The sequence below is a fragment of the Amblyomma americanum genome, chromosome 6 (genome assembly GCF_052857255.1).
Source record: "Amblyomma americanum isolate KBUSLIRL-KWMA chromosome 6, ASM5285725v1, whole genome shotgun sequence".
In the NCBI taxonomy this organism is placed as follows: domain Eukaryota; kingdom Metazoa; phylum Arthropoda; class Arachnida; order Ixodida; family Ixodidae; genus Amblyomma; species Amblyomma americanum.
Window position 1 is genome coordinate 170,617,003 of NC_135502.1, and position 26,212 is coordinate 170,643,214.

At 48.1% G+C, this 26,212-nt stretch overlaps 1 protein-coding gene across 3 annotated transcripts in view; it reads left to right on the plus strand.

Annotated features, from left to right (window-relative positions):
- The first annotated feature begins 3,805 nt into the window (after positions 1-3,805).
- LOC144095048 (uncharacterized) overlaps positions 3,806-26,212 on the plus strand; it is a 41,736-nt gene continuing 19,329 nt past the window's right edge. The window contains exons 1-3 of one of the 3 annotated variants that reach the window (XR_013306683.1): positions 3,806-3,891; positions 10,315-10,461; positions 11,457-12,274. Coding sequence is in view for 2 of the 3 variants with exons in the window: in XM_077628857.1 (XP_077484983.1) it covers positions 9,121-9,259; positions 10,315-10,461; positions 11,457-11,782 (612 nt within the window). In the remaining variant the exon portion in view is untranslated. Of the gene's footprint in view, positions 3,892-8,433; positions 9,260-10,314; positions 10,462-11,456; positions 12,275-26,212 lie in introns of those variants that run through there. The other 2 variants (XM_077628858.1, XM_077628857.1) reach the window with 2 other exon arrangements.

Consider the following 26,212-nt stretch of genomic DNA (forward strand, 5'->3'; position numbering starts at 1 on the left):
CACGTTTTGGTATACTCTATGAGAAGGCATGCGGCAGGCAGTCCATCTGAAAAGCGCGGTAAACGGTATCTGGCTTTCTTCACTGCAACCGCTCTCGTAGGATCTGCGCGTTTTGCTGCGTCAAGCGTCCCTTCATTTCCCCTATTCGTGCATTCTTATTTTCCGTGTGGCTTTATTTTTGCCCGTGGCAGAAACAGGGGCCTACTTGGTCTCAGTAAAGAGGCTTTTCATTCCTATTTTCGTACGGCCACTTTATTACCATCACTGAGGCTAGTTCGGACTTCGAGAAGAGCGGCGAAGGAATGAGTGAAAATAAAATCGGCAAGTAATTACGCACTCTGATTTCGCATTTAAATAACAGGTACGACCACCTTCAAGTTTTCGTTTGGAGTGCTCAGTAGTGTCCACCAGTTAAGCAGGGCCATGTTCACACAGATGCACCTGCACATGGGACCGGTCTGTCGTGGAACCATTTCTCCGGTTTCATGCTCATGTTACATACAAGAAGGGGAAAACGAGCGTTCCACACTGCCCGGCATTAGTGTAGGTGGCACCCAGCTCAATGCGTTCCTGTCAGCTGTCAACGGGTAACGTGTGCTAACTTCTCTCCTCTTACATGGTGATTGCTTATCTCTGCAAAAATACGGGCAGGCAAATTCCTCAAGCAATAAAATGCCCCATGTAAAATAAAAAGTGTTCAGCCAGGAATTCCTAATCAATTCAGGCAATGAAACACTGTTGCATGAATAAGGATTAAACTGCCAGCGCCGGTTACAGATGCTGCCTTTCCAGTTCACACTCGGTGATGGGCCTCTTCCCGTTGTTGCCATCCACTTGCAGGAATGAATGCTATCGTCGAGCAGAGCTCACATCGGTGCTTCTTAGCCAAGCGTTGAACGAAGTTCATTCGTAAAGGCGCTGCGTGCAGCATGGCTGACGCGAGGAGTGGGCCAAAGCGCTTCATGCGACACCAAATATGTCGAGAAGAAGCAGGGGCTTCCAATTGGTCCGCAAACTGTCCCACTTCGAAGACACCGCAGCACAAGGAAAAGCGAGAGGACATCTGAAGCAAAGAATAGAACAGCAACTGAAGACAAGAAAGGGTTTCGGGAACAATTCCAAAATACTCTGTACCTCTAGCCTTAATTGCCAATGAGTCGACCCCGCTCCATACTACAGCACGCAAATTCTGCCATGAACAAGCTTCAATTGGTTTTTATTTGATCCTGGGCTGGCATCATGGTCATTGTTCGTCGTCAAACGCAACCTTGTGGAGTCTGAAAAAGTAGGAACTTGCGGAAAAGCTTCTTTACAACAGCATCTACTGCAAGGTTGACTGCATTGGCAGCAGAAGACACCTAAAAGGAAGAACTGACTGCCAATTTAAATGATCGGGATAACAAAGATATGTAAATGGAATCTATCGCTTATGAACGCATTTAGATACATTTAATGGTAAATTTAAGGTATGCATCATTTTCGTTTTTTCCATGGATATTACATGCATGCACTAGTATTGCAATAACTTCTCTTTTTTGCTTTTTTTCCTTAGTTATTCGAAGAACGTCATGTTCTTGCTAAGTTATTTGAGCAAAATTTAGGCGAATTTTTCTGTGTAGGCTTTCTTAATATATTCTTTTAGTATTATTGCGACGGTTATCCTGCCTTTGGTGTTCCTTGGGACCGGCAGCTTTCTCATTTGGACGGGTTTATGAGCTGTGCTCCTAAATTTTCTTCTTGAAATGGGTGTGAATAAAACTTGAGGAAATCTTAAGGGTATGACGCGATAGCATTATTCTGTTAATGCCCATATATTTGTCATAACCTACTTTGCGGTCATAGATGCCTGGGAGTAGTCATACCACCTTGGCCCAGTGGTGCAGCGGTGAAGCGATGCGCCTCGGCCTTGCGATGGCAGATGCCACCGGCGGGGCTGGAGAGACGCATGCTGCTCTTCCCGAGCAACTTCTTGCGACCAATAATTAATTGAACAGGTTGCTCACAATCATGTGGATAGGTTTTGATGACGTCACAAGGTCGCATGACCTAGGTGGCTCCCCTGACACTTAGGGTTACGGTCGCCACGTGGGCTACCCTACTCAGGCGCAATTTTCGCTCACAACGCTGGCGACGACGCCGACGCCGGATTTTTTGCAGAACGGAAGCCTTAACGCTATTGCGTTAATAAGAACTCTTTTGGGTTGGCTGAACCAGTACAGTGCGCAGCCTATACTGCAAGACGAAGTGGTAGTGCACCGACACAGCCTTCACCCCCCGATACACTACTGTCCTCCCAATAAGATGTGTAGCCGCACCCTTGTGCCAGGTGTCAGTGAACGCGCGAAAAGCAGTAGGCCCTTGGAGATGGACTGGAACCAGAAGACAACGAAAGGGTGGATTGGAAGAAAAGAAAACCAGCAGGGGACGATGACTAAATGAATATGAAGTGCAGCAGAGGTGTTGCTGCTGCGGTTCCTGCGGTTCGGCAACGCACGGCTAGCTACCCAAGCCACGCAATCGCATTGCTCTGGCGTGTTATCGTTCTATGCGCGCAGAACTTGACTACAGCTGCTGGTGCGAACACTAGTCCAGCTGCACTGTTAGCTTTCGCTGGGCCTGTTACAATACACGGTTTATACATTTTACTTCTGCAAGGTCAAAGATTTCTCTCCATCTTAACATGTGAGAGTTTAAACCCAGCCAGAAGGAAGCCCCTGCATTGGCTGGACAAAGAAGCTTTCTGCTCGGATACGCGAATATGTCTTCGCCAGTTTGGAGTTTCTTACACTTTCAGAACCGTTACCTCGACACAAAACAAGCATGCTGCGTAGGAGATATTGTCACTTTGGTATTGTGAAACTACTTCGGCATAATTCAGTTAGCATATCTTCCGGCTTTTTTTTTCGGGAAAGACGTAATACATTGATACACAGGTTGTATATTCGGTACTTCGCGAAAAGATCCAACACAATTCTGCGTGAAGTTAAAGCTTGTATCAAATAACACTCATAATCTGTGCACGTTTTTAGGTTTCCTTCGTAATTTGTAATTGAAGCGGTGCATTCCTGTAAAGAGCGTTACGTCGAGAAGCATATTCGCGTGTTTTTTGGCAGAACGTGACTGTCGAGACGGACATCAACTATCACAGCAGGGCTGGAACAAGAATCCTATGCGCCTCCGAGAATAAACTGGAACGGCCGTTGCTCCGCACTGGCCGAATCCAACCGGTCATACTTTCCAGGGCTACTCGGGAAGCACGTCATGAAGCCCTTACATCTCGTCTACTGTGTCAGGCGCTCACAGGCGCATATTTTTTCAAATACAACTTTCACGACCATTCATTGCGGGCAAACGATATCTGGCGGCTCCTACCCTCCACTTTTGGTCGCTGTTTATGCACGGCGCATGAAATTACAATGAAAAAGCGCACATCCCAGCTGTGGGTGCAGTCAAGACGCAGGGTCCCGAAAATGAGGCCTCGCCAGCACATGGGGTGGGCCCGCTTCGTCAAAAGGGGGAAGGGAAAGCGTGTGCGCTTTCGCGCCCGATTCCCACGCAGTTGCCACGGGAAACCGGAAACAGAGCTGCCATTGGTCAAGCGGACTCATTCGCGGAAACTCCACCCCCTGTATTTTCGCTTCGCTTGCACACCTCCAAATTGACCAATCAGATCACAGTGATGGAAGCTAGGGGGCCGTTAATTTGTTTTTTGTTCTTGTAGCTTCCGAGAGGCAACGCCCCTTCCTTCAGGACAGCTGTCGGCGGCGGGTGGAGGCGTACGCACACTACAACCGATACTCGGCAAACGTGCCCGACAACGGCAGCCCGCCTGCGCGAATGCCTGTTCCGGGCACGAACTATCGAGGTCTTCGACGTCTGCGCGGCGGAGCAGTGAGTGAGCACACCGGCACTTTCCGCAGCATAGACGTCGTGTGCGCTCGACTAAAACAATAAACCGAAGCCCATGGAGTGCAGCCACGTTTGTACGTTCGGTAAAATACGAATACGCTAAGCACTGAGGAGGGTGCTACTGTATTAACGCTGCGCTTGCACAACCGTCAACATGAAACAACACTGAGAGCGTTTCGCTCTGACCAAGTTCACTGCTTGATTCTGAATGCTTATTACCATGCAAATTAAATAAAAGCTAAGCAGGTAACAGGAATGTAAACTTGATGAAACGCCGCTTTATAAGGCTGCTTAAATAGGACGAATTAAAACTACGGAATTGGCCTTTGGGTTTGAGGTGCACACCATGAAGTAATAATGGTAGGCGCGAAAGTTTATGCGGGCTATGACATGTTCCGCAGCTGCACGTCTGGAATGAAAGCCGCCGTTGAATAGGCACCCGGATCAATTTCGATCTCGTAGAGTTTTTGATCGCACAGTGACCGCGTAGAGCACACGGGCGTTACTCGCATTTTGCCTCTATAGAAATGCGGCCTACGCATTCCGGATTTTAACCGACCACATCGTGATTTGTAGGCGACCACCTCAGATGATCAGAGACTGTGGCGGCTACCTTAGGCGTATTTTTGTTTTCATTTCCAGCGTGGCGCTTTGTTACAAATGCAATTGTAAGATGCAACGAGGCGCCAAATTGCGAGGCGGTTACCTGTTTGGTCCTGGTGCGCTCCGAGTATAGGGTAGGCCACTGGTACTCTGCTTTGAGCTGCAAATAGTGAGGAAAGACAAACACAGCTCAGCGCATTCTACCGCACGCATGAATGAATGATGGTTGCGATGGTTGCCGCATGAAAAAAAAATCCGTTCGTTACTTGGGTTGTGTCCGTACGGCCCGATTTTCAAGAAAAGTGATAAAAACGGAGGGAAAAATGAATATTTCATTTTTGGACACTCAGAGAGGGTAGGAAAAGCATAAAGCTCAGAAGCCATCATTTCGAAAAACTGGCCCGCACGCAGTGAACACGCAATGTCAAATACGTTCTTATAACTACGGCGTCGCTTGTCATCACGAAGAGGTTCATCTTTTTCTGGATTTGAGAAAGCGAAGAGACATTAACGAAGCCTTCTTGGAGTGCTGACGTCATCCGGAACGCTCAAATATTTGAGTTTTCTAGCCGTTATTCAGAGCGTGGCAGAATTGAGGCTATTTGAGAAGCAGTATCGAAACCGCAGCGCGAGGATGGTGTATAGTTGCCTGGAGTCTGTAGGCTTTACGACCACCGTTTCTTTACTTTAGGAGCTGTTCATTAGAGAGGCGCTACGTATTGCCCAAGGGGGTGAATAGTGGGAGGCCACCTGGGCAGAGGGAACACAGGACAGTTTGCGCGCTGTCTCGCAACTGGTTTAGCTAAAATGGAAGCGAAAACTTGTTACGATCTTCGACAACAGACAAAAAGACACAAGTGACAGCACAAGGCATGAAAATGGTGAAAGCACTGTCATATGTCTCCTCCTGTATGAAACGTGTGAACCGGCCGTCATCCGGACAGTATAAAAAAAACTGTATTCGCTGTAAGGAACTTGTGGGCGTGTGCTGTCACTTGCGTTTCTTTTGTTCTTGTTTCAAGGATATATATTTTTGTGTAGATTTTGTAATACACTAGTTGAGAGACAGGCCACATGCCTTCTTTGCTGTGTTCCTTTCTTTTCGAAGTTTGTGCCACGCACTAATATCGTCAACAATTTTCAACTCGCCCACCTTGCTGTGCTGCAGTCGATTGATTTTCTAACACTTTTAAGCTTAAATGCTGCTTAAAAGATTGCGCTCACTCACATCTTGTGGCTTGTCTTCCTCGGCCTGTGCTGTAAAGGCGCTATATAAATACTAATAGCCAAGCGAGTGATGCTGGTCCTTATTGTTTCTTCTTTCAAGATTCTTGGTCCACATGAGATTTAAGAATCAATTTTCAGTCAGAGATATGACAGTGAGTGAGCGAGAGTGCTTAATGCATAGAGGAAATTTAATTTAACGAGGCAGAGGCTCACAGACATGAGAACATAAAAAACATTGTCAAGTGCTGCTTAACGCAAGACAGCGCTCAAGAGCTACAGTGTGCGTAGAGACAGAAGGCAGGATCTCTTTCCGACCACGGATCGCATAAACCCGACCGTTAGGTGGCAGGCAATACCTCATGAGATCGAGCTTGCCGAAAACATGAAAAAATAAACCGCCACCGTCTTGAAGACGTTGAAGTAACGAGCGTTAGCTATTTGGTAGCGCAATCTATCGTCCATGCGATGTATTACCACGTGATTAGGCTACTTTTCCATACTTCACGGCGAGCGGGCGTCTACCGCCTTGTAAGCTGCCGAGTACTGACGTCAAGGCCGCCAATTTAAGCCTAAATATTAACATAATCAGGCGATGTTGGTGTCTAACATGTACTACCAGTCGAGCCCGTTACGCCTATTGAATTAGATCATGACGTCATTGCATAATAAATTTTAGGCAATTAAAGATAAGCCTAACTATAACACAAAATTTTAAAAATTCGCTACTTAATATTGGCATTTAATGTGTTCTACTCATCTAGATGATTCCAAATTTCTAATTCGTTTTATGATGACCTCCTTAATTGAAGTCTAGAGTCTGACGGAAACCCGTCTGGTCGGGATGGTACATGAAGAAAGAAGAAGGCGCCGATCAAAAGAAAAGATGGGATGACGTTTCGGCTCCCCCACGGCAGCCTTGTTCACAATGAGGCATAACGTAGCTTCGTCCTTTATTTATACACGGCGCATGAGCGACCCCAGACATCTGGCGTAGATTGGGGGCAAGTTGCCGTCATTTCGATTGAGCGTGTGCGCTGTGGTCTGAATAATCAGTGATTCCAGATAGAGCCGTGACTTGCTGTCCCTTTCTTTTGCAATCACAGGTGCCTCGGCCCAGTCTATGTTGTGTGCGGCGAAAACCGAGTGCTCGGCAAGCGCATTTTGACCTGCGCGCCGGTATCTGACGTCACTCTGGTGATCCCGTATTCTTCGTTCAAAGTCACCCGACTCGCCGATATACACAGATGGGCAGTCCGCACAGAATATCGAATATACCGACACGTGCTGGCACGTGCCAGCTCGAGCTGGCACGTGCCAGCTCGAAAACTGGGGAGTCAACTTGTGCACGTCAAAGACAAGCTAAAGAAAGAAAAGTTCCCAGGTGTCGGTATATTCGATATTCTGTGCGGACTGCCCATCTGTGTATATCGGCGAGTCGGGTGACTTTGAACGAAGAATACGTGATCACCAGAGTGACGTCAGAAACCGGCGCGCAGGTCAAATTGCGCTTGCCGAACACTCGGTTTCCGCCGCACACAACATAGACTGGGCCGAGGCACGTGTGATTGCAAAAGAAAGGGACAGCAAGTCATGGCTCTATTTGGAATCACTGATTATTCAGACGACAGTGCACACGCTCAATCGAAGTGACGGGAACTTGCCCCCAATCTACGCTAGGTGTCTGGGGTCGCTCATGCGCCGTGTATAAATAAAGGACGAAGCTACGTTATAGCAGAAAAAGAGGAGCACTCGCCAAAAAAGAAAAAAGGAAAAACAAAGACGTTTCGGGGCCCGTACGGGTCCCTTGTTCACAGTGCTCCTCTTTTTCTGCTATTATGTTCCCTCCTCGCCAGACGGGATTCCGTCAAACGCTCGACTACGAAGCTACGTTATGCCTCATTGTGAACAAGGCTCCCGTGGGGGAGCCGAAACGTCATCCCATCTTTTCTTTTGGTCGGCGCCTTCTTCTTTCGTCACGACCTCCTTAATTACTGAGTTATCAGCGAATAAACATAGCCACGTGACTAGTAAATTATGACGTCACAAAATTGGTGACCTCACTAATCAATCACCTGTTCGTTATACCAATAATGTCACCAATCAATCACGAATTGGGTTGCTATATCGGTATACTGTGTGGCCGCCACCTTGCATTCTCGGACCAAGCACTACTCGTTCTTAATAGGTATGGCTGTGAGCCCTGCATGTGCCATCTGCGGGTGTGATGAGATTATAGCCCATTCTTTGTGAATGCCCTGCCTACAGCGCCGAAAGACAGTCTCTCTGCTGTGCGCTGGAGCATCTAGACCTGTGCCCACTGAAGGAAACGAAGATTCTAGGCCGCTGGCCCCGGCGGTCGTCGATGGTGAAGGCCTCCAAGGCACTGCTGCGCTTTTTGAGGAGTTCTGGCCTGCACGATAGCCTGTGACTTTTCTGAACGCTGTGATTTCGCATACTGACTAATTTCCTGCAGCTGTTTTTTCTCCTTCATCTTTTTCTCCCCTCACCCCTCTCCCCCCGTGCTGGTAGCGAACCGGCTAATCGTCTGGTTAACCTCCCTGCCATTCTTCTTCTTCTTCTTCCTCCTCCTCCTCCTCCTCCTCCTCCTCCTCCTCCTCCTCCTCCTCCTCCTCCTCCTCCTCCTCCTCGGACTTCGAAAATTGCACGCCGAAGGGAGGTGGTAGCAGACCCCAAGAAATCGAAAAGCGTGATGAATAAGAGCTAACGCTCTTAAAAATAGTTAAACGACAATAATGCTCCAGAAACAGGCTTCAAATGTTTTGAAATATTATAGCCCGACCAGATTGGCCGTTGCTTGCAGCGTGATTGCTAATGCAATTTCTAATACACTAAGACTGACCTGATACTTCATTGAACCGATGAAATAGTCTGGTTAACGCAGAGGCTATTTCACAACAGTCCTTATCCACACCATAAACCAGGTTGTAGGGAAATGCGCATTCTATATCCGGAGTTTCGGCATAAAGAGGCATGAATTGGTGGAAGTCTTACAATATGTAGAAGAATTAGAACTTTCAGAGCTAGTCAGTAAGCGTGAGTTTGCAGCCCAGAGGGGTACGGCAAGAAAAATGATAGCGTGACGTAAGGAGAAAGGGAAACAACCGCGTGGGTTCGGATTGGGAGAAAAAGTAGATTATTGTTGTAAACGCTCTGCCTTATCAATATGGCGAACGCCAAGCGCATGTCTCGCACGCTTTTCTCTCGTTCCTTCCTCCGCTTACCCTGGAGAGGTTACGCTATATAAGCTGGCTGATCGGTACGAATAATGGCTTTTCTATCCCGAGCGTCCGTCTGTGTTCCAGGGAAGCACGTCACGCGCAATGCGCGTACTAGCTATGTAACAGGGGTGACGAGGATGGGATGAACGTCGGGAGGAACTGTGCATCAACTGTGGACGACGTGATCTCGGGTTTCCAAGACGTTTTCAGCACAGAATTGGGCCTGATAGACGGACCACCAGTGCATCTGCAACTTAAAGAAGGAGCCACACCAAAATTCTGTAAGGCCCGTTCTCTTCCATTTGCTTGGCGCGACAAGGTATCCAAAGAGATTGAAAGGCTTAAAGCCATCGGTATGTTGTCCCCTGTAACACACGCAGAGTGGGCTACACCAATTGTGCCGGTACTTTAAAGGATGGCACCGTTCGAATCTGCGCAGATTTAAAAGTAACCCTAAACCCTGCATGCGAGCTGGAGCAATACCCGCTATCTCTTATTGATGACATTTTTGCGTCTTTAAATGGCGGTGAGCAATTCAGCACGCTCAACCTGCGTGACGCCTATAATCAGATCCCTCTCGATGACCAGTCCAACAAACTGTGCACCGGGGGTTCTTTTGCTACAACCGCTTGCCTTTCGGTATAGCTGCCGCGCGTGCAATTTTTCAACAGAAAATGGACACTGTACTGCAAGGCATATCAGGTGTCCGGGCTTACCTCGACGATTTACTGATATCGGAAAACACGGCGGCACCGGTAAATTAAGTCTTGTGCTCCAGCGTCTCCAGAAGCACGGGGTTAACCTCAGACTGGACAAATGTAAATTTCGCCGGGCGTCGGTTTCCTACTTAGGTCTCCGAATTGACCGTGGGGGTTTACATCCGACAGAACAGAATATGGAAGCAATCATGCAAGCTCCCTGTCGGCAAAATAATCAGGAGCTGCGTGCATTTTTAGGTATGACTACGTTGTACGCAAAGTTCATGCCGAATATATCTTTCATCCTTGCACCTTTGTACAAACTTCTAGAGAAGAACACACGATGGATTTGGGGAACCAAGCAGGAGACAGCATTTACGCTGCCTAAGCAAGGTTTGCGTCAGGCAGGGGTACTTGCCCATTTCAATCCAGCTGTAGACCTCAAGCTGGAGTGTGACGCCTCACAACATGGAAACATGGAATTGGCGCCGTGCTATTCCACACATATGGCAAAGTGAACAAGCCAATAAGCTTCCGTTCACGAACCTTGACAAAGGTTGAAAGGAATTATTCTCAACTCGTACGCGAAGCCCTTGCCCATGCATTTGGCGTAACGATGTTCCGGGATTTTCTCGTAGGTCGAGAGTCCGCACTAGTTACCGACCACCAGCCCCTCCTGGGATTGCTGTGGGCAGATCGACCGACCCCATCGCTGGCAGCCGGTCGCATACAACGTTGGTCTCTGTTCCTTGGAGGTTTCCATTACAAGCTCCAGAAATCGCCGGGTAAGCAACTTCTGCATGCCGACGCCCTGAGTCGACTGCCACAACATACGACAGAGTTGCAATCAGACGATCCCCCTGATTACATTCTTGCTCTAGCAGCATTCGAAGACGCAACAGTGTCAGTTGATGAACTGAAACAATTAACTTCAAATGACCCGCAACCGAAAAGGGTTGCGCAGTGGACAAGGTTTGGCTGGCCGTCGAACGCAAGATGTATAGATGATGAGAGTATTATTCCATTTTTCGGTAAAAGATAAGGCCTGTCTTTGGCCCACGGACTGGTGTACTGGGGGCACCGCGTAATAGTGCCGAAGGAAGCACGACATCGTGTTTTGCACCTTCTGCACGAAACACACCAGGGGTCTTCAGCTATGAAAGCAGTTGCCAGATCATCATTTTGGTGGCTAGGATTGGACCGCGACATAGAACGACTAGCAGGAACGTGTCAGAACTGTGTCCAAAACTTGCCCATGACAGCTGCAGCACCGCGAGAGAGCTGGCCGACTGCTCGAGAAACCGTGGTCCAGAATGCATGTTGATTTCGCAGTGCTATTTGCGGGAAGCATGATTCTCGTTGTAGTGGATGCGCACAGCAAGTATATCGAGGCAGTCCCTATGAAGCAAGCTACTGCTACAGCTACAGTGAATTGCTTGCGCGAGATATTCGGCAGCTTTGGCATTCCAAGGACAGTGGTCTCTGACAAAGAAATTCAGTTCACCAGTCATGAATTCACTACCTTCATGAAAAAGAATAATATAACGCATCTTAGAACGGCTGTGTTTCACCCACAGTCGAATGGTTTGGCTGAAAGAGCAGAAAGAACGATAAGGGTGCCTCAAGAAGATGGGGACCGGAAGATTAGATAACCACATTTCCAGATTGCTCTTTACTTACAGGATGACACCTAACAGCTCGGGCAAGTCTCCTTCAGAGGCGCTTCTTGGTTACCGTCTCCGTTCTTGTATGGACACATGCTTCCCTCCGATTGTTACAGATTCAGTCTCGGAGCCAGATGAATGCTCACCACCTGTACCTGGAGCTGCAGTGTTTGCACGTAACTTTGGCGTAGGAGAAAAATGGCTCCCTGGAACAGTCACGTCTACAGGGGGGTCACGAATGGTCACCGTACAGACACCAGCCGGACCGCTCGGGCGCCACGTCGACCAGGTGCGTGTTCGACACACAACTCCCTCACGTGCGCTGGATCACGACCCAGCGGAAGACAACGCTGCGCAAGCAGAGACGCCATCGCCGGTATCGCACTACAAAGGAGAGGAGCGCGCGATCCCTCGAGGAGATATAGGCCGCCGCGGTGGCTGAGTGGTTAAGGCGCTCGGTTGCTGGCCCGAAAGACGCGGGTTCTATCCCAGCCGCGGCGGTCAAATTTCGATGGAGGCGAAATTCTAGAGGCATGTGTACTGTGCGATGTCAGTGCACGTTAAAGAATCCCGGGTGGCCGAAATTTCTGTAGCCCTTCACTACAGCGTCCCTCATATCCTGAGTCGCTTTGGGAATTTAAACCCCCATAAACCATATACCAAACTCTCGAGCAGATACTTCACCTCCAATGGCTAAATCACCGGCGAATTCGTCAGCAGCGCAAGAAAAAGGTGGTCCGCAGCGGCAGCAGTAGGAAGAAACTGCATCGACACAACCACCATGCATGCCGCAGTCACTGCGACGTTCCACGCGCCAAAAGAAGCCAATAGGGCGACTTTATCATTAAGGGAAGAGAAATATTGTAAACGCTCTGCCTTATCACTGTGGCGAACGCCAAGCGCATTTCTCTCACGCTTTCCCTCGTTCCTTCCTCCCCCAACCCTCGACCGGTTACGCTATATAAGCTGGCTGATCGGTACGAATAAAAGCTTTTCTATTCCGAGCGTCTGTCTGTGTTCCAGGGAAGCACGGCACGCGCAATGCGCGTACTAGCTATGTAACTGTTATCATGTAACAGATAAGATCAGGACCAGTAATGTAATATGGGCCGGCAATGGCACGCAGGTAACCAATGACCCCTTAAGGCAGTGTAGTCGATTCCTGGATAAGGCAGATGTAACAGGAGATCGTAGAAAGTCAAGGGTGGAATGAGATTGCTAAGTGAGCGTAGATAGGGTGGGCCCAGCTTTGCATGTCCAGTTTGCGCTTGTACTTGAAAGTGCGAAAATGCGTCGCTACATGCCAATAAGCAGCATTTCACTTCAGGCATTCCTTGTTTGCGTAGTGGTTTACCATCGCAAGTGTGTGTGTTGGCAATACGCAAGGAGAGTCGAATCATATCATACGAACAGTGTCAAGGACACAGTCAACGAAACCTTATAAGTCGGGTGTGCGCCATCATTATTGAATCAATCTGTGATCTTATGACACGTTTACTGATTCAGCAATAGATGAGCCAGAATTTAACTGTGATGGATAAGTCATGTGAATTTTGTCTAATGATCACCTGCCAGTCGTGTACGGTATGTTTATTATTCTGAAGCAGTAAAGTAGCTGCAAATCGGCATAGAAAGCATCTTCTGAGCACTGCCTGCCTGACTGAAGAACATTTCAGAGAACATGGTTAGTACTGCGCGTGGGGGTCCTTATCTAGAGGACTGCGGCAGAGAAGACATAATGGCTTGAGAACAAGATTCACTCTTTTAAATTACGACATCGGGATTTCTGTGCTGGAAGTGTGCTTCAACCTAGCTAATAATATGCCTGTTGTGATCATTTTAGTTTTATAAAAATATCGCCTCTGAGGTATCCGGCGGTATGCCTGTGGCGCCGCTTTGTTGAAGCGTGCACATTCTGTTGCAGAGGCAGGTAGCTCAAAAAGCTATGTGTCGCAGGAGAAGCCGTACTAGCGTATATTTCCGTTCGGAAAAAGAACCCCATTACGACTGATGTATTTCATAATATACGAGGATAGGGTGTGTTCATGCACCTTCTAAACGACAGTGCGTGCAGTTCGTTCTCTATTTTTGAGTCCCATTTCACTAGCCGGTATATGTTGTCTGAGCTCATGGTCGACGCCTTATGGATATCAGTAGATCTCCCCTGGACAGCTGGGAAAGCGATTATATCATCAGTGCTGCGTTGACCTGATATCCAGCGTACTGTGATTTTCCGTAATAATGTGTGCAAACATAAAGCTTATAAGAGGGGACTTAATTAGAGGCGCGTTCTGGTGTTTTCCAGAGTAGGATCGTTACAACGCTTAGGGCGCCTCTATCAATGACAGCGGTTGGCATCTTCTTTTATATAGTGCATATCTCTCACAGTCACAACGCTGTAATGTTTTGCATAAAATATACTTTCTTGAGCCCAGTCTTGTGTTTGCAGAAACCTGGGAGCCCTGAGCCGCACTTGACACTAAAAAGGACTTGTGGGCGTCAGTGTAAAACCCGAAGCGCTGATACTTTGGCTGCAAATGCACGAAGTGGTGTTTAATGGTTGTTTCAGTAAAAATATCTCGAATAAAGGGTAGGAACAGCTGAATGAATTTTTGAGTATGCTCCGTTTGAGTTGTCGTATTCTGAAATTAATTTTATTGGCATTTGAAATTATCTTCCTAAAAACTTTGCAATGCTTTCTGCAAACGCATCTCATTATCCTTAAATCACCCTGAATTCATTTCACAAAAGAACTTGCACCATTCATACCATTTCATTTATCCTTTCCTAGTGACTAATGATGAGGTTCACCTATCTCTCAATTTATAACTATAGCTTAGGTTTCCATGGTATTTGTTTTCTCCATAACAAATTAGCTGCTTATAGCATATTTGATAATATTAATTTAACAACTGAGCGGATATTAATAGCTGACATCTTTGGTTACAGGCGCGAAAAAAGACACAAGACAAAAAGACGGGACGGAGCGCCTTTGTTCCGACTTTCTGTCTTGTGTTGTGTTCTTATTCGCGCCTGTAACCAAAGATGTACCGTTACCAACTTGCCCAGCAAGACATTCTTTTAAAATATTAATAGCTAACCTTTTCTTTGGCATTTTTGTCCAGGCAAGACCATTGCTGTGGTTAAAAAGGTCTATAAATCACTTCAGCAGCAGCAGCGGGCAGTTACAGTGCTCGAACTGTAACCCCACTTCGACAATTTTTCAATGTTTTCGACCAATTTTCTCATGCGGCTTCACAACCCCCGGGCGGCTATAAAGATTTCCGGACTACAACGGAGTTTCTCGTCAGTTGATGTGTTGGCGCATGGTGATAGTATAACAAGAATGTGGTGGACGACATCGGCCCTTGCACGCAGAAGAAGCAGCAGCGGACAGTTCCAAGTTCAGTGTCTGTAATAGCGCTTCGTCAATTCTGAAGTATCTCAACTTTGAAGCAAAAACTTCGGTAACTACGGTGTTTCCGCTGCTTCTGCTATTATACCCACTTATTTTCACTCACGACCAAATGTTTGTCATGCCACGAAGCCCTACCTAGTGCTTATGTCTTTGTGACATGTCTGAAATACAGTGCTCTTATTCTGAAAGCTACTTTCTTGCGCAAAAAGACAAAGGACGAAACACATCAGACATGTACGATACACACACAAACACATACGACACCTTTCGTCCTTTGCGTTTTTGCGCAAGAACGTACTTTTCAAAATATATGAAACGAAATTACTGCCGAAACAAAATTACTGCCGAAACGAAATTGCTAAATGCTCCTATTGCATTGCTGAATTTCCTAGCATAAGTTCACCACAAGTATGACTGTAAATCAGACTCGGTAAAGACAAGCTTGAACTATAAGAAATGTGAAACACCCAATAGAAAGAGCGACTCGATATCAAAGATGTCGGAAAGTTCTGACCTCGAATCCAAGTTCAATGATATAAACGAGGTGCTTTCGTCGCTTCTTCCAGTGGTGGGAAAGGGTGAGGCGTTTTCAGGACAGATAACAAAGGTATAGAGAAGTAAAGCTGCAATCGAACTTGTTTGTGAAAAGTATAAAAAATGCTGAGAAACCTAATGATCAGGAGAGCAACATTGGCGCCTGCCCCCGCGCCTGTGCCTCTCAGATATGACGAAGCCGTCTCACGACCATCGCGGCACCGGCCTTTGCATGCGTTCAGATTGCGGTGCTTCGCCGGTTGCCCCCTTACTCCGCTCCTCGCCGGCTTGAATCCATTCAGAAGTTCTGTAAGTGGCGCGTCGATAGAAGAGAAATTGCGGACAAAGAGACCACAATATGCATATACGCACAAAGCGGGGCAGCTCTTTTGAAGAAGGCCGTTTAGGCAAGTCAGTCACAGCATGAAGTTGGTCAGCATCTGGTAGTACGCTGACTTTATAGTCGAGATGACCGAGTAAATACGGCTTCCGGGCTCCAAAGGAATATTTCATGGGATGAAGCTGAAGGCAAACACCTCTGAGGCAGCTCAATATCTGATTCAAGCGCTTGAGGTACATCGTAACATCGGGCGAAATTAACATCAACAAATGTTCCATTTGAAGCCACGCAAGATGAACATCATTCGCTGAAACATGGTGGGTGCTTTGCAGAGGCCGAATGACACCACGTTGAATTCATAGAGGTTGTCAGGGGTGATACAACTAGTTATAGGGCGCTCGGATTCAGCCATCATTGGGAGCTGGCTCGAGGTCACGGTCAACGGAGTGGCGTAAACTGTCAAAGGATTTTGGGTGGTCCGGAGTAGAGCGAAGCGGGGAGATGGCGGTGACTTACGCATCATGGCAAGCCGCATCATCTTCCGAGAAAGACATCAATTCAACCGTTTCAGAAGGAACTAAGTACTCTCCACGAAGCAAGGCGAGCGCACAAGACGAAGTGCTGGCGACGAAGATTTCGGTAGCGCCGTTGTCAATGTCGATCATAGCGAAGGAAGAGGGACGCGAGGAAAAAGCGTTGTGAAGGCGAGAAGCGATCGATTGTATCAAAAAGAGAGGAGGCGCACGCCGGGACAAGCAGAGCACTGTCGGGGGGAGTGTCAGTGTCCTCGGCGGCAAAACGTAGGGTCGTCGATAGGCGCATCGCAGAACGAAGAGAACACGACGTGAGCACGGGCGAAGTTAATGACGGCCCTGGAGCTGGTTAGCCATGGAGAAATTCATTGAGTTGGAACGGATCTTTAAAACTTAAATGACGTATAAAGCGTCCGCTATCACGACTAGCACTGTGAAAGCGGCAGAAGGTTGAACAGTCTCGGCGCTAGCAGTACGAAGTGATTGTCCAGAAGGTGGGTGGTAACTTTCCGGAGCGAACGGCAGTTTTCGTTAATGACAGAAATGGTGACACCAGTGCATACATTTGCACATCTGCTTGACCGCCGTCGACAAACACATCGAGGAGATTCGGCAGAGAAAGGCAAGCGCTTGAGATGTATGACGTGTGCGCCCTTTGTTCCCTAGGAGCTGCGGCTGCTAGCTTTGCGAATCTCCGGGGACGCTACGACGCCGCATGGGCGGCAATGAGCGACAGCTATGGGAAGGTGGGCGGTGAGAAGCAAAGGGCTGCTGACCGAGCGCGCGGTCAGGAGAGTTCTCTGGATGAAAGAGGCGGTACGGATCGGCGTAGCCCGTTAAAGGGGACACAGACGCAGGCTGGGTACGGCGACAGAAGCGCGCGACGTCGCCTGGAAGACCACGAGCGTAGTAAATAGGCCGGTTGTCAGCTGTGCGCCAAAGGTGTCCGACCGACCTTTCTATGTGGGGCTCGACCTGTGATGAGACTTTGATACGCTTTGTCGCCTTCTATCCTCACCGCCCGTCCTTCCTTATCACGACCCCAGTGCCCCTACTTATGTGCAAACCGACGCAAGCAGAAAAGGCCTGTGTGCCGTTATTGCATATCGCGAGTCCGGGTTTTCTGAATACGTATTTGCGTACGCCAACCGCGCTCTGACCAAAGCTGATTCTAACTACACCATGACGGAAAAACTACACAAAATGTTCGCTACATTCGAGTCAGTGCGAAATCACGGATTTGTGCTAAGTAGAAGACGAGCATGAGTGGGCAGTGCCGAGGGACGAAGCGCTCGTGCTAGGCCAGCTGCGAACACGCAAGAGAACAGACAACGGACCATTTTGCTCGGGTTTGGTACCCGTCGGATTAGTACTTACGCATTAAAAGCGGCGTCTCACCATAGTGTGTCATTTAACGAGATTCTGCCCATAGTTTTATGGCCACTCCTTCAACGTAAATACTGATCACCATGCTTAGTGCTAGTTGGCTTCGCACAAAGATCCCTCGGGATGCCCTGACCGATGGGCCCTTTCGTCTTCAAGAATTTGACATAAACGTCGTTTACAGGTCGAACTGCGGGCGCTCCGACGCTGATGCCTTCTAACGGTCGCCACTGCCTTCCCCTGCGCCCTCTTCGCCAATATCTGACTTCCTGCTTACAGCACTCACTATTACGTACATGCCGTTTGAACAACGCCAGGATCCACGGATTTTATCCCTGCTTGAGGTCCTCCGTGCGCCCTCTGCGACTACCTTTCATTGGGAGCTTCTTCGCCAAAGCTCCCATTTTACGATCCAGACTGTAGACCAGACGGCAGAAAGTGGCTTTTAGTGATTCCATGACATCTCCGTTCTGAGATTTTTAGACACTGCCAAATCGACTCTCAGAGCGCTCACGCTGGGTTGCTTTTGTGAAAACAAGTGGTACTTTTTGAGTGCCATGTACAGCTTCATTCATTGCTATGTTCGCTCTTGCACAGCCTGTCAGCAGCAGAACTCGATTCCGCGCCCCTCTACCGGCTCGTTATAGACATTACCGTGCCCGGCTCACCCTTTCGACCGTGAGGGCATCAATATATATAGGGTGCTTCCATTCACGTCTCATGAGAATTTACAGGTCATTTTCACGAGGACCACCTCAGTATTCTGAAACCGCTGCCCTCCTTGCGGCTACTGCTCGTAACGTCATATACTTCGTTCTTCACTACTTCGCGCTGCGTCACGACGCTGTTCGGAAACTTCTCAAAGATTGCGGACGTACTTTCTTATCGGAAGTTGTTCACGAGCTACTGGATGCGTACCACACAGCTCACAGCACTACAGCCGCTTGCCACTCTCAAACTAACGGCCGCAGAGAACGATTAAGCAGGACAGTAATAAGGGAGTAATTACTCATTGGCATCCACCCAAGCGCAGCCATACGGCTACAAAGGAAAGCTATTCAGCTTTCTCAGAAGATTCGTAGTTAAAGATAGGAGGAAGAGAAAGACGAAGACGTTGTTTGATATACTGTCGCCTCAGCTCTGTTTCTTTACCTAATTTTGCCTAATTTACCTAGTTTTATTTCAATATTCGAGGACGGCAGCATCTTCAAGGCGGTACCGTCCCTATGGGAAGGGTACGGCTGCTCCTGCGCCGGCAAGCCTAAAGGGACCACGCCAATCAAAGGAGGCTGGCTCGGAAGAAGCGGCCTAGGCTTCCCAGGCTGTGGAGCGACCAGACCATGGAGACGACCACTCGTCCAGCGAGACCTCATCGCTTAGTGGGGATGAGTCAACGATCTTGAACGGTGACGAGTCAGTGGCCGATATGGCTGATGTAGACCATGAGGGGTTCAAGTTGGTGAGTCATCGCAAGCAGTGAACGGTCGGGATCCCGGTAGTGGTTGAGCCCACAGAGAAAGGGGTTGACTTAAGAGAGAAGAATCCCATCTTACTTTTCGCGGCCATTCGATCACTGCTGGGATCAGTTCCGATTCGTAGTCGGTTCACCACGCACGGGGCTCTTCAGCTGGACGTCTCGACGGAAGAGCAGGTTGACAAGCTCCTGCAGAGCTCTCAGATTTTTTGCATCAAAGTTAACGCGCGGTTGCCCCATTCCTACATGAAGAACACCTGTGTTATTAAGGGTGTACCAAAGTGGCATTCAGAAAGCGACCTACTTGATTATCTGAAACCACAAGGTGTGCTGCACGTGAAACGACTTGTGCGTCGTGTGGAGTCTCCAGGAAAAGAATGGGCTGCGAAACCTACCAACTCTATCGTGTTGACATTCGCTCCCAGCTCAGAGCGCCCCGAAAAAAGTTAATCTGGGATTCACAAAACACGAAGTTGCAGATTTCACTGAAGCTCCTGTACGGTATTTTAGATGGCAACGGTTTGGGCACGTGGCCAAAGTTTGCACAAAGGATCGACGCTGTAAGCGGTGCGGAGGCGACCACGGCTTTAAAACCTGCAAGGCCGATTTTGCTTGCGTAAATTGCGGTGGCGATCATTCAGCGAGTTTCGGAGGCTGCCCCTTCCGCGTGAGCGCTCTGCACCGTCGAATATCCTTTGTTGCTGGTCCCAAAACCCAACCGACTGAGACGCCTGTTCCAGGATTAGACGAGTTCCCAGGGTTGGAGTCTGATGTTGTTGCGTTACCCAACAATGTCCCTAAGAGACCCGAGTCCAGCAAGACGCCAAGGTCCAGTGCGCGCGAGTCGGTTGTTCGACCTCCAACAAAAAGTGTCCATGTTCCTGAGCGGCCGGATCACAGCGAAACTCGACGGAAAGGGGGACTCTCATATGCACAAGTAACAAAAAAACCCAGCTACTGCGGCCAAAGCCAAGAGTGTGTTCTCGACGGCATCTTTTGTCGATGTTGTAAGTGAGTGCGTTGCAGAAAATAAGGAGCTCAGAAATCAAGGTATGTCGGTCCTTCTTCATGATTTGCTTGGGGCCCTGCGTTCACATGTTCCAGCGATCGCGCCTGGTAACCTGAAGAATTTCCTACAGCTGGTGCTTTCTTTAAGACTAACTAATTACTACCTTCGCAGCGAACTTCCTTGCGATCTAATATGGATGGGGTTAAACCTCGTGGATCTCATATGAACCGAAAAGTGTCGTTTATATTGCAGTGGAACTGCGCTGGGATTTTAAACCGGATAGCTGAACTAAAACTATTCTTGAAAGAGACTTGTGTTTCAGTATCGGCTCTGTCAGAAGCTGGCCTGCCAAGCGGGAGACGTACGACTGGATATGTCGCCCGTAAAAGCTGCAGCATAAAATCATTTCCTGCAGGAAGTGCCGCGCTTTACATAAGAAGGGAAATTCCACATGTTTCTCTAAGCGTTACCGATCTTTGCACGGATGACATTGAGGTAGCGGCTGTGAGCATATTGCTCGGCTCTGGAAGCCTTTCTATTGCGTCCGTGTACGTGTCCCCGCGGAAGAAAGTAGCATTGGATTTGTTGCCACAGCAGCTCTGCGAAAGCTTCCCAGCTCCTCGAATCATCTGCGGTGATTTCAACGCCCATCATGCCGTCTGGGATGATAGGAACACGGATTCCCGTGGACGCAAACTAGTAGACGTTATTGACAGTTTAGACCTGTGTGTTGCCAATGAGGGAAGCCCCACTTTCTTCCGGCGTCCAGCCTCAGCGACAGCTATAGACCTGACACTGCATTCACCTGACGTCAGCGTGAGGTGGTCAACAGCGCCTGACCGCATGGGAAGTGATCACTATCCGAATTTTGTGATTGCTGCCGACGTTCGTATGCATGGTCCTAAAATTAGCAATGTGTTCAACTGGGACAAGTACAGAGAGCACCTAGAACGTGTTTCTGGTGATATTGTTGATAAAATGATTTCTAGCAAGCTAGCAGCAACTACGGCGGTCATGATACCTGATCATTTTCCGGTCCCGGATTTAAAACTCGGGGACATTTGCGCAGCGAGAAGGGCGGAGCGCCAACTCGTGCGGAAGAAGGACGACCGGCAACTGAAAGCGACCTTCAATAGGCTGAATTCTGCCATTAGACGGCACACGAACAAGCTGTACAGGTTGCAATGGGCCTCATTCTGCGCTATTTTGGCTGTGTTCTCACCGATGACGAGAATATGGCGAGTTATTGGCAGCCTTGCTCGAGAATCTCGCCCTTCGAAGCCTTTTGAGCCTCTCGCAATATGCAAGGATACACCTATTGCGTGCTTGGCAGAGGAATTTGCAGACGCACTCGTACGTGCTAATACCGGAATATATATATATATATATATATATATATATATATATATATATATATATATATATAATTCAAAGTTGAAAACGCTTCTTTTAGCCATAGATTTATTTTGAGTCGACGTTTCGGACAGAGCCTGTCCTTTCTCAAGACTGAAGTTACAGGGGTCTTCTTCCTCTTCTTAAGGAGTTGGCACTGGCACACATGTACGACACATGAACAAAAGAAACAAACGGTGGCAAAGAATACTAGAAAAGATACAGATAGAAAGGGAAAAAAGGGGGAACAAATAAAAAAGAAAAACGTGTTGTACCCCGCCGCCCACCCCGAAGCCGCGGGGAGCCGACCCCGGACGAGGGAAACAAAAAAAAGGAAAACACGGAGCGGGAGAGGATAATGGCTACCCATCAAGGCAACAGAGCCGCGGCGTGTAAGGTGGACTGGAGCAGACGGTGGCGGGATCGCCCTGCACACAAAAGTTAAAGACGCGTGCACTCGCGTGCCCCGTGCACAAAGAGTAAACAAATAAACAGAATAAAATGCAGACAGGGCCGGAGCTTCCGTCATCTGGAACCACTTCGGCAGCCAGAGCCAAGGCCGAATCAGCGGCGCCGTGAGCTTAACTAAACACCCGTGCACTGTGCATGAAAACACCCAGACACACAGCAGTAAAACATCCGAGCTCATGCCAGTGTCGTGTGGCGGCTAAATGACAATGGCGGGAGCATTTAAGCGGAAGTGGCGGAATTGTCTAACATATATAAATTGGAGATGCTTGCACTCGCGTGACCTGGCCAGAAAAAGTAAACAAATAAACAAAATAAAATGCAGACAGGACAGGAGACTTCCGTCATCTGGAACCATTTCCGCAGCCCGAGTCAAGGTAGAATCAGCGGCGCCGTGAGCTTAACTACACACACGTGCACTGTGCCTGAAAACACCCACAAAAGAAAAAAAAGTGGAAAAACATCCGAGTTCGGCCAAGTGTGGTGTGGGAGGTAAATGTGAATGGCGTGAGCACTTAGGCAAGGGTTCTTCAATTGCACCCCGTCGTCAAGATAATCGAACTGGGAAGATAGGGGCAGGATGGGGTAGGGAATGAAGAAATTTGTGTGAGCTTGAAAAAGATGTCGCTGGCAAGAAACGACCGAGGTATGTCAAGCTGGCTCTCGTAATGTCAGCAACGGCCCTGCAAGGGGCGGATGGAGGACAATACACCTGGACTTTCATTAATGCCGTGAGGAATTGTTTCAAATTTGTAAATGAAGTACGACTCGCGTTGTTCTCTTTCCCGGGTGTTGTGGAACCCACCCTGTAGGACTGTTAACTTAATTGCATCAAATGGGTGGTTTCGTTCATTAATGTGTTTTGACAAGGGAAGGTTGGGTAGGGATAAGATATGCGCGCGGTGGTTATTAAAGCGAATTCGTAGAGGGTTGACGGTCTGTCCAATGTACTGCATACTGCACACACTGCATTCTAGGAGGTATATTACGTTGCGGGAATCACAATCAAAGTTGCCATTAATTTCCCATTTGAAGCAGTGAAAATTTTGGTGAGGCGCTCGCTTTGTTCGAGGATGTTGAAATGTTTTCTGAGGATTTTGTTTACGTTAGGCGGGTTACTGGTGAAGGTAAGTACGAGATTTGCCCGGTGGTCTGTTTCGTCGTTGTAGCGACATCCCTCCAGTATTTGCTCTCGGTTGAGTTTAGATGCCTTTTCAATGGCATCGTCGACAATGGCGGGGGGGTATCGTTGCTTAATGAGGGCTTCTCGCATGCGTTTGGAATTTTTTACGAAGTCCTCGTCTTGGGAACATATTCTTTTAAATCGATGTGCCTGAGAGTATGGGATGCTTGTTTTAGAGTGACGAGGATGGCAGCTTTGGAAGTGTAGGTATTGTTGGCGGTCCGTCGGTTTTCTATATACACCGGTGGTAAGTGAGCCTTTGTTTACCGAAATCTCAACATCTAGAAAGTTAATTTTGGTGTTGGAGTACGTGTAAGTGAAAGATATGTTGGGGTGGACGAGGTTGAAGTTTTCAATAAAACGTATGAGTTCTTGCTCTGTTTCAGTCCATATTAAAAAGATGTCATCCAAGTAGCGTTTGTATAGGGTGGGCTTAATGGGGCAATCTTTCAGAAATTTGGATTCAATACTATGCATGAAGATATTGGCGTAGGTTGGTGCCATCCTTGTACCCATGGCTGTGCCATTAATTTGCAAATAGTGTTCATTGTTAAATTCGAAGTTGTTATATTCGAGTACGATTTTTGCCAGTATTTCTAAAACACGTGGGGTAGGGGTTTCCTCCTTTCTGTTTTGTTCATACGCTTCGATCAGAGATTTAATGCCATCGGAATGAGGAATGTTTGTGTAGAGAGAGACTACATCTAGTGTTGCCAGGAAGGCTCCTTCCGGGAGTTTGAGACCTGCTATTGCGCGAAGGAAATGGTTTGTGTCGCGTATGTATGATGCGTGTGTTGTTGGAATATGTCTAATTAGTGTGTCAATGTAACTGGAAATTGGTTCTGTAATCGTGCCGATGCCAGATACTATAGGGCGGCCAGGATGATTCTTTTTGTGGATTTTCGGTAACATGTAGAATCGGCCCGGCGACGGGTGTGGTGCGGTGAGGGCTTTAGGGCTATATATGCCGTCGCCGTAGCTCAGTTGGTAAGAGCACCGGACGCGATATTCGGAGGTCGTGGGTTCGGATCCCACCGGCGGCATGGTTGTTTTTTCTGCTGCTTTATAAGTAATTTTTGTTAAACCTATTGATTGCACTACAAATTAATCAAAAAATTAAAAAAAACATCCCCCTATGCGCCTTGGTTTCGGTGACTGTTGGCTTCCTTAATATGTTTGTCAAACGAGCCCCTCATTTCCTTTACCTTGTCTTCTAATAGCTTAACGGGGTCTCGGTTCTGGCAGTCTTGTTGCCACATAGGTAGCATAAGAGGGCTCTCGCACAGTTTCCGCCCTCGCCGTTAGGTGACGTTCTACGTCACACTCGCGGTATTACAGGACGTGCTACGTCCACCGCTATGGTCGAGGGTGGCGCTGGTGAATACTCTCAAGGTTCGCTTACACCCAGTAAACATAAATACCCACGAAAGCAGCAGATTGGACAGCCGTCGCCGTAGCTCAGTTGGTAAGGGCACCGGACGCGATATTCGGAGGTCGTGGGTGCGGATCCCACCGGCGGCATGGTTGTTTTTTCTGCTGCTTTATAAGTAATTTTCTTTAAACCGATTGATTGGCACTACAAATTAATCAAAAAAACATTCCCCCATGCGCCTTGGTTTCGGTGTCTGTTTGCTTCCTTAATATGTTTGTCAAACGAGCACCTCATTTCCTTCACCTTGTCTTCTAATAGCTTAATGGGGTCTCGGTTCTGGCAGTCTTGTTGCCATAGGTAGCATAAGAGGGCTCTCGCACAGTTTCCGCCCTCGCCGTTAGATGAAGTTCTACGTCACACTCGCGGTATAACAGGACGTGCTACGTCCACCGCTATGGTCGAGGGTGGCGCTGGTGAACATTCTCAAGGTTCGCTTACACCCAGTAAACATTACCCACGAAAGCAGCAGATTGGACAGCCGTCGCCGTAGCTCAGTTGGTAAGAGCACCGGACGCGATATTCGGAGGTCGTGGGTTCGGATCCCACCGGCGGCATGCTTGTTTTTTCTGCTGCTTTATAAGTAATTTTCTTTAAACCGATTGATTGTTACTACAAATTAATCAAAAAAAAATTAAAGAAAACATTCCCCTATGCGCCTTGGTTTCGGTGACTGTTGGCTTCCTTATATATACACACCACCTGCTTCCTCTAGGTCTATCATGGACGTCCCGTTCACGGTTCGTGAGCTTCAGACTGCGCTCAGTGGTCTGTTGTGTCGGTGTGCACCAGGTGCCGTCGGCATCACCGATTCAATGCTGAATAATCTGCCCTTGCAACTCAAGAAGTTGCGCCTCAACTTCATCAATCGAGTTTGGGAGACTGGCGATGTTCCTCCGTCATGGAAGGAGGCACATGTAGTTCCAGTACTGAAGCCTGGCAAAGACATGACAGACCTTGCCTCGTATCGCCCTGTGTCATTGACCTGTGTAGCTAAGTTGATGGAGAAGCTGGTAAATGAACGCTTATCGCGGTGGCTTGAGGACAGCAAGGCTCTGCCAACATGTATGACAGGATTCCGCCGAGGTCTTAGTGTCCAAGATAGCGTCTTAGACTTGGTGAGTCACATTGAACACCACAGAGCTTTCGGCCTTTCCACCTCCGCCATTTTTCTTGACTTTGCGAAAGCTTACGACAACGTGCTTTAGAGCTCAATGCTAGACAGTTTGCAAGGCATGGGCGTACAGGGCAATATGTTAAGATTCATTAACAAGTTTAGAAGTGATCGCGTGGTTCTGGTACGGTTAAGGAGTTCGTTAAGCACCGAAAGGGTTGTAACACGAGGTGTGCCTCAAGGAAGTGTTCTTTCCCCCACGCTCTTTAACGTTGTAATGGCTGGCCTTCCAGATTCGTTGAAAAAAAGTTGCAGGCAAGTGCGTATGTCAATATATGCTGACGACATATGTATATTGGATTACTGGCTACCAACAAAAGCGATTAGCCCCGATAGCGCGACAGGCTCTACTTTCGGCATAAGCTTACCTTCAAGGTGTGGGATTGTCTCTGTCAGTGGAAAAATCCGGCTTTGTTCTGTTTCCAGGTGTGGGAAGACGCCAAGCGCGGTTGAAGATATACTTCGGTCACTCTTGCATCTGTCAATTCAACCACGCGCGTTTCCTGGGCGTCATTATTGACTCCCGCCTACAGTG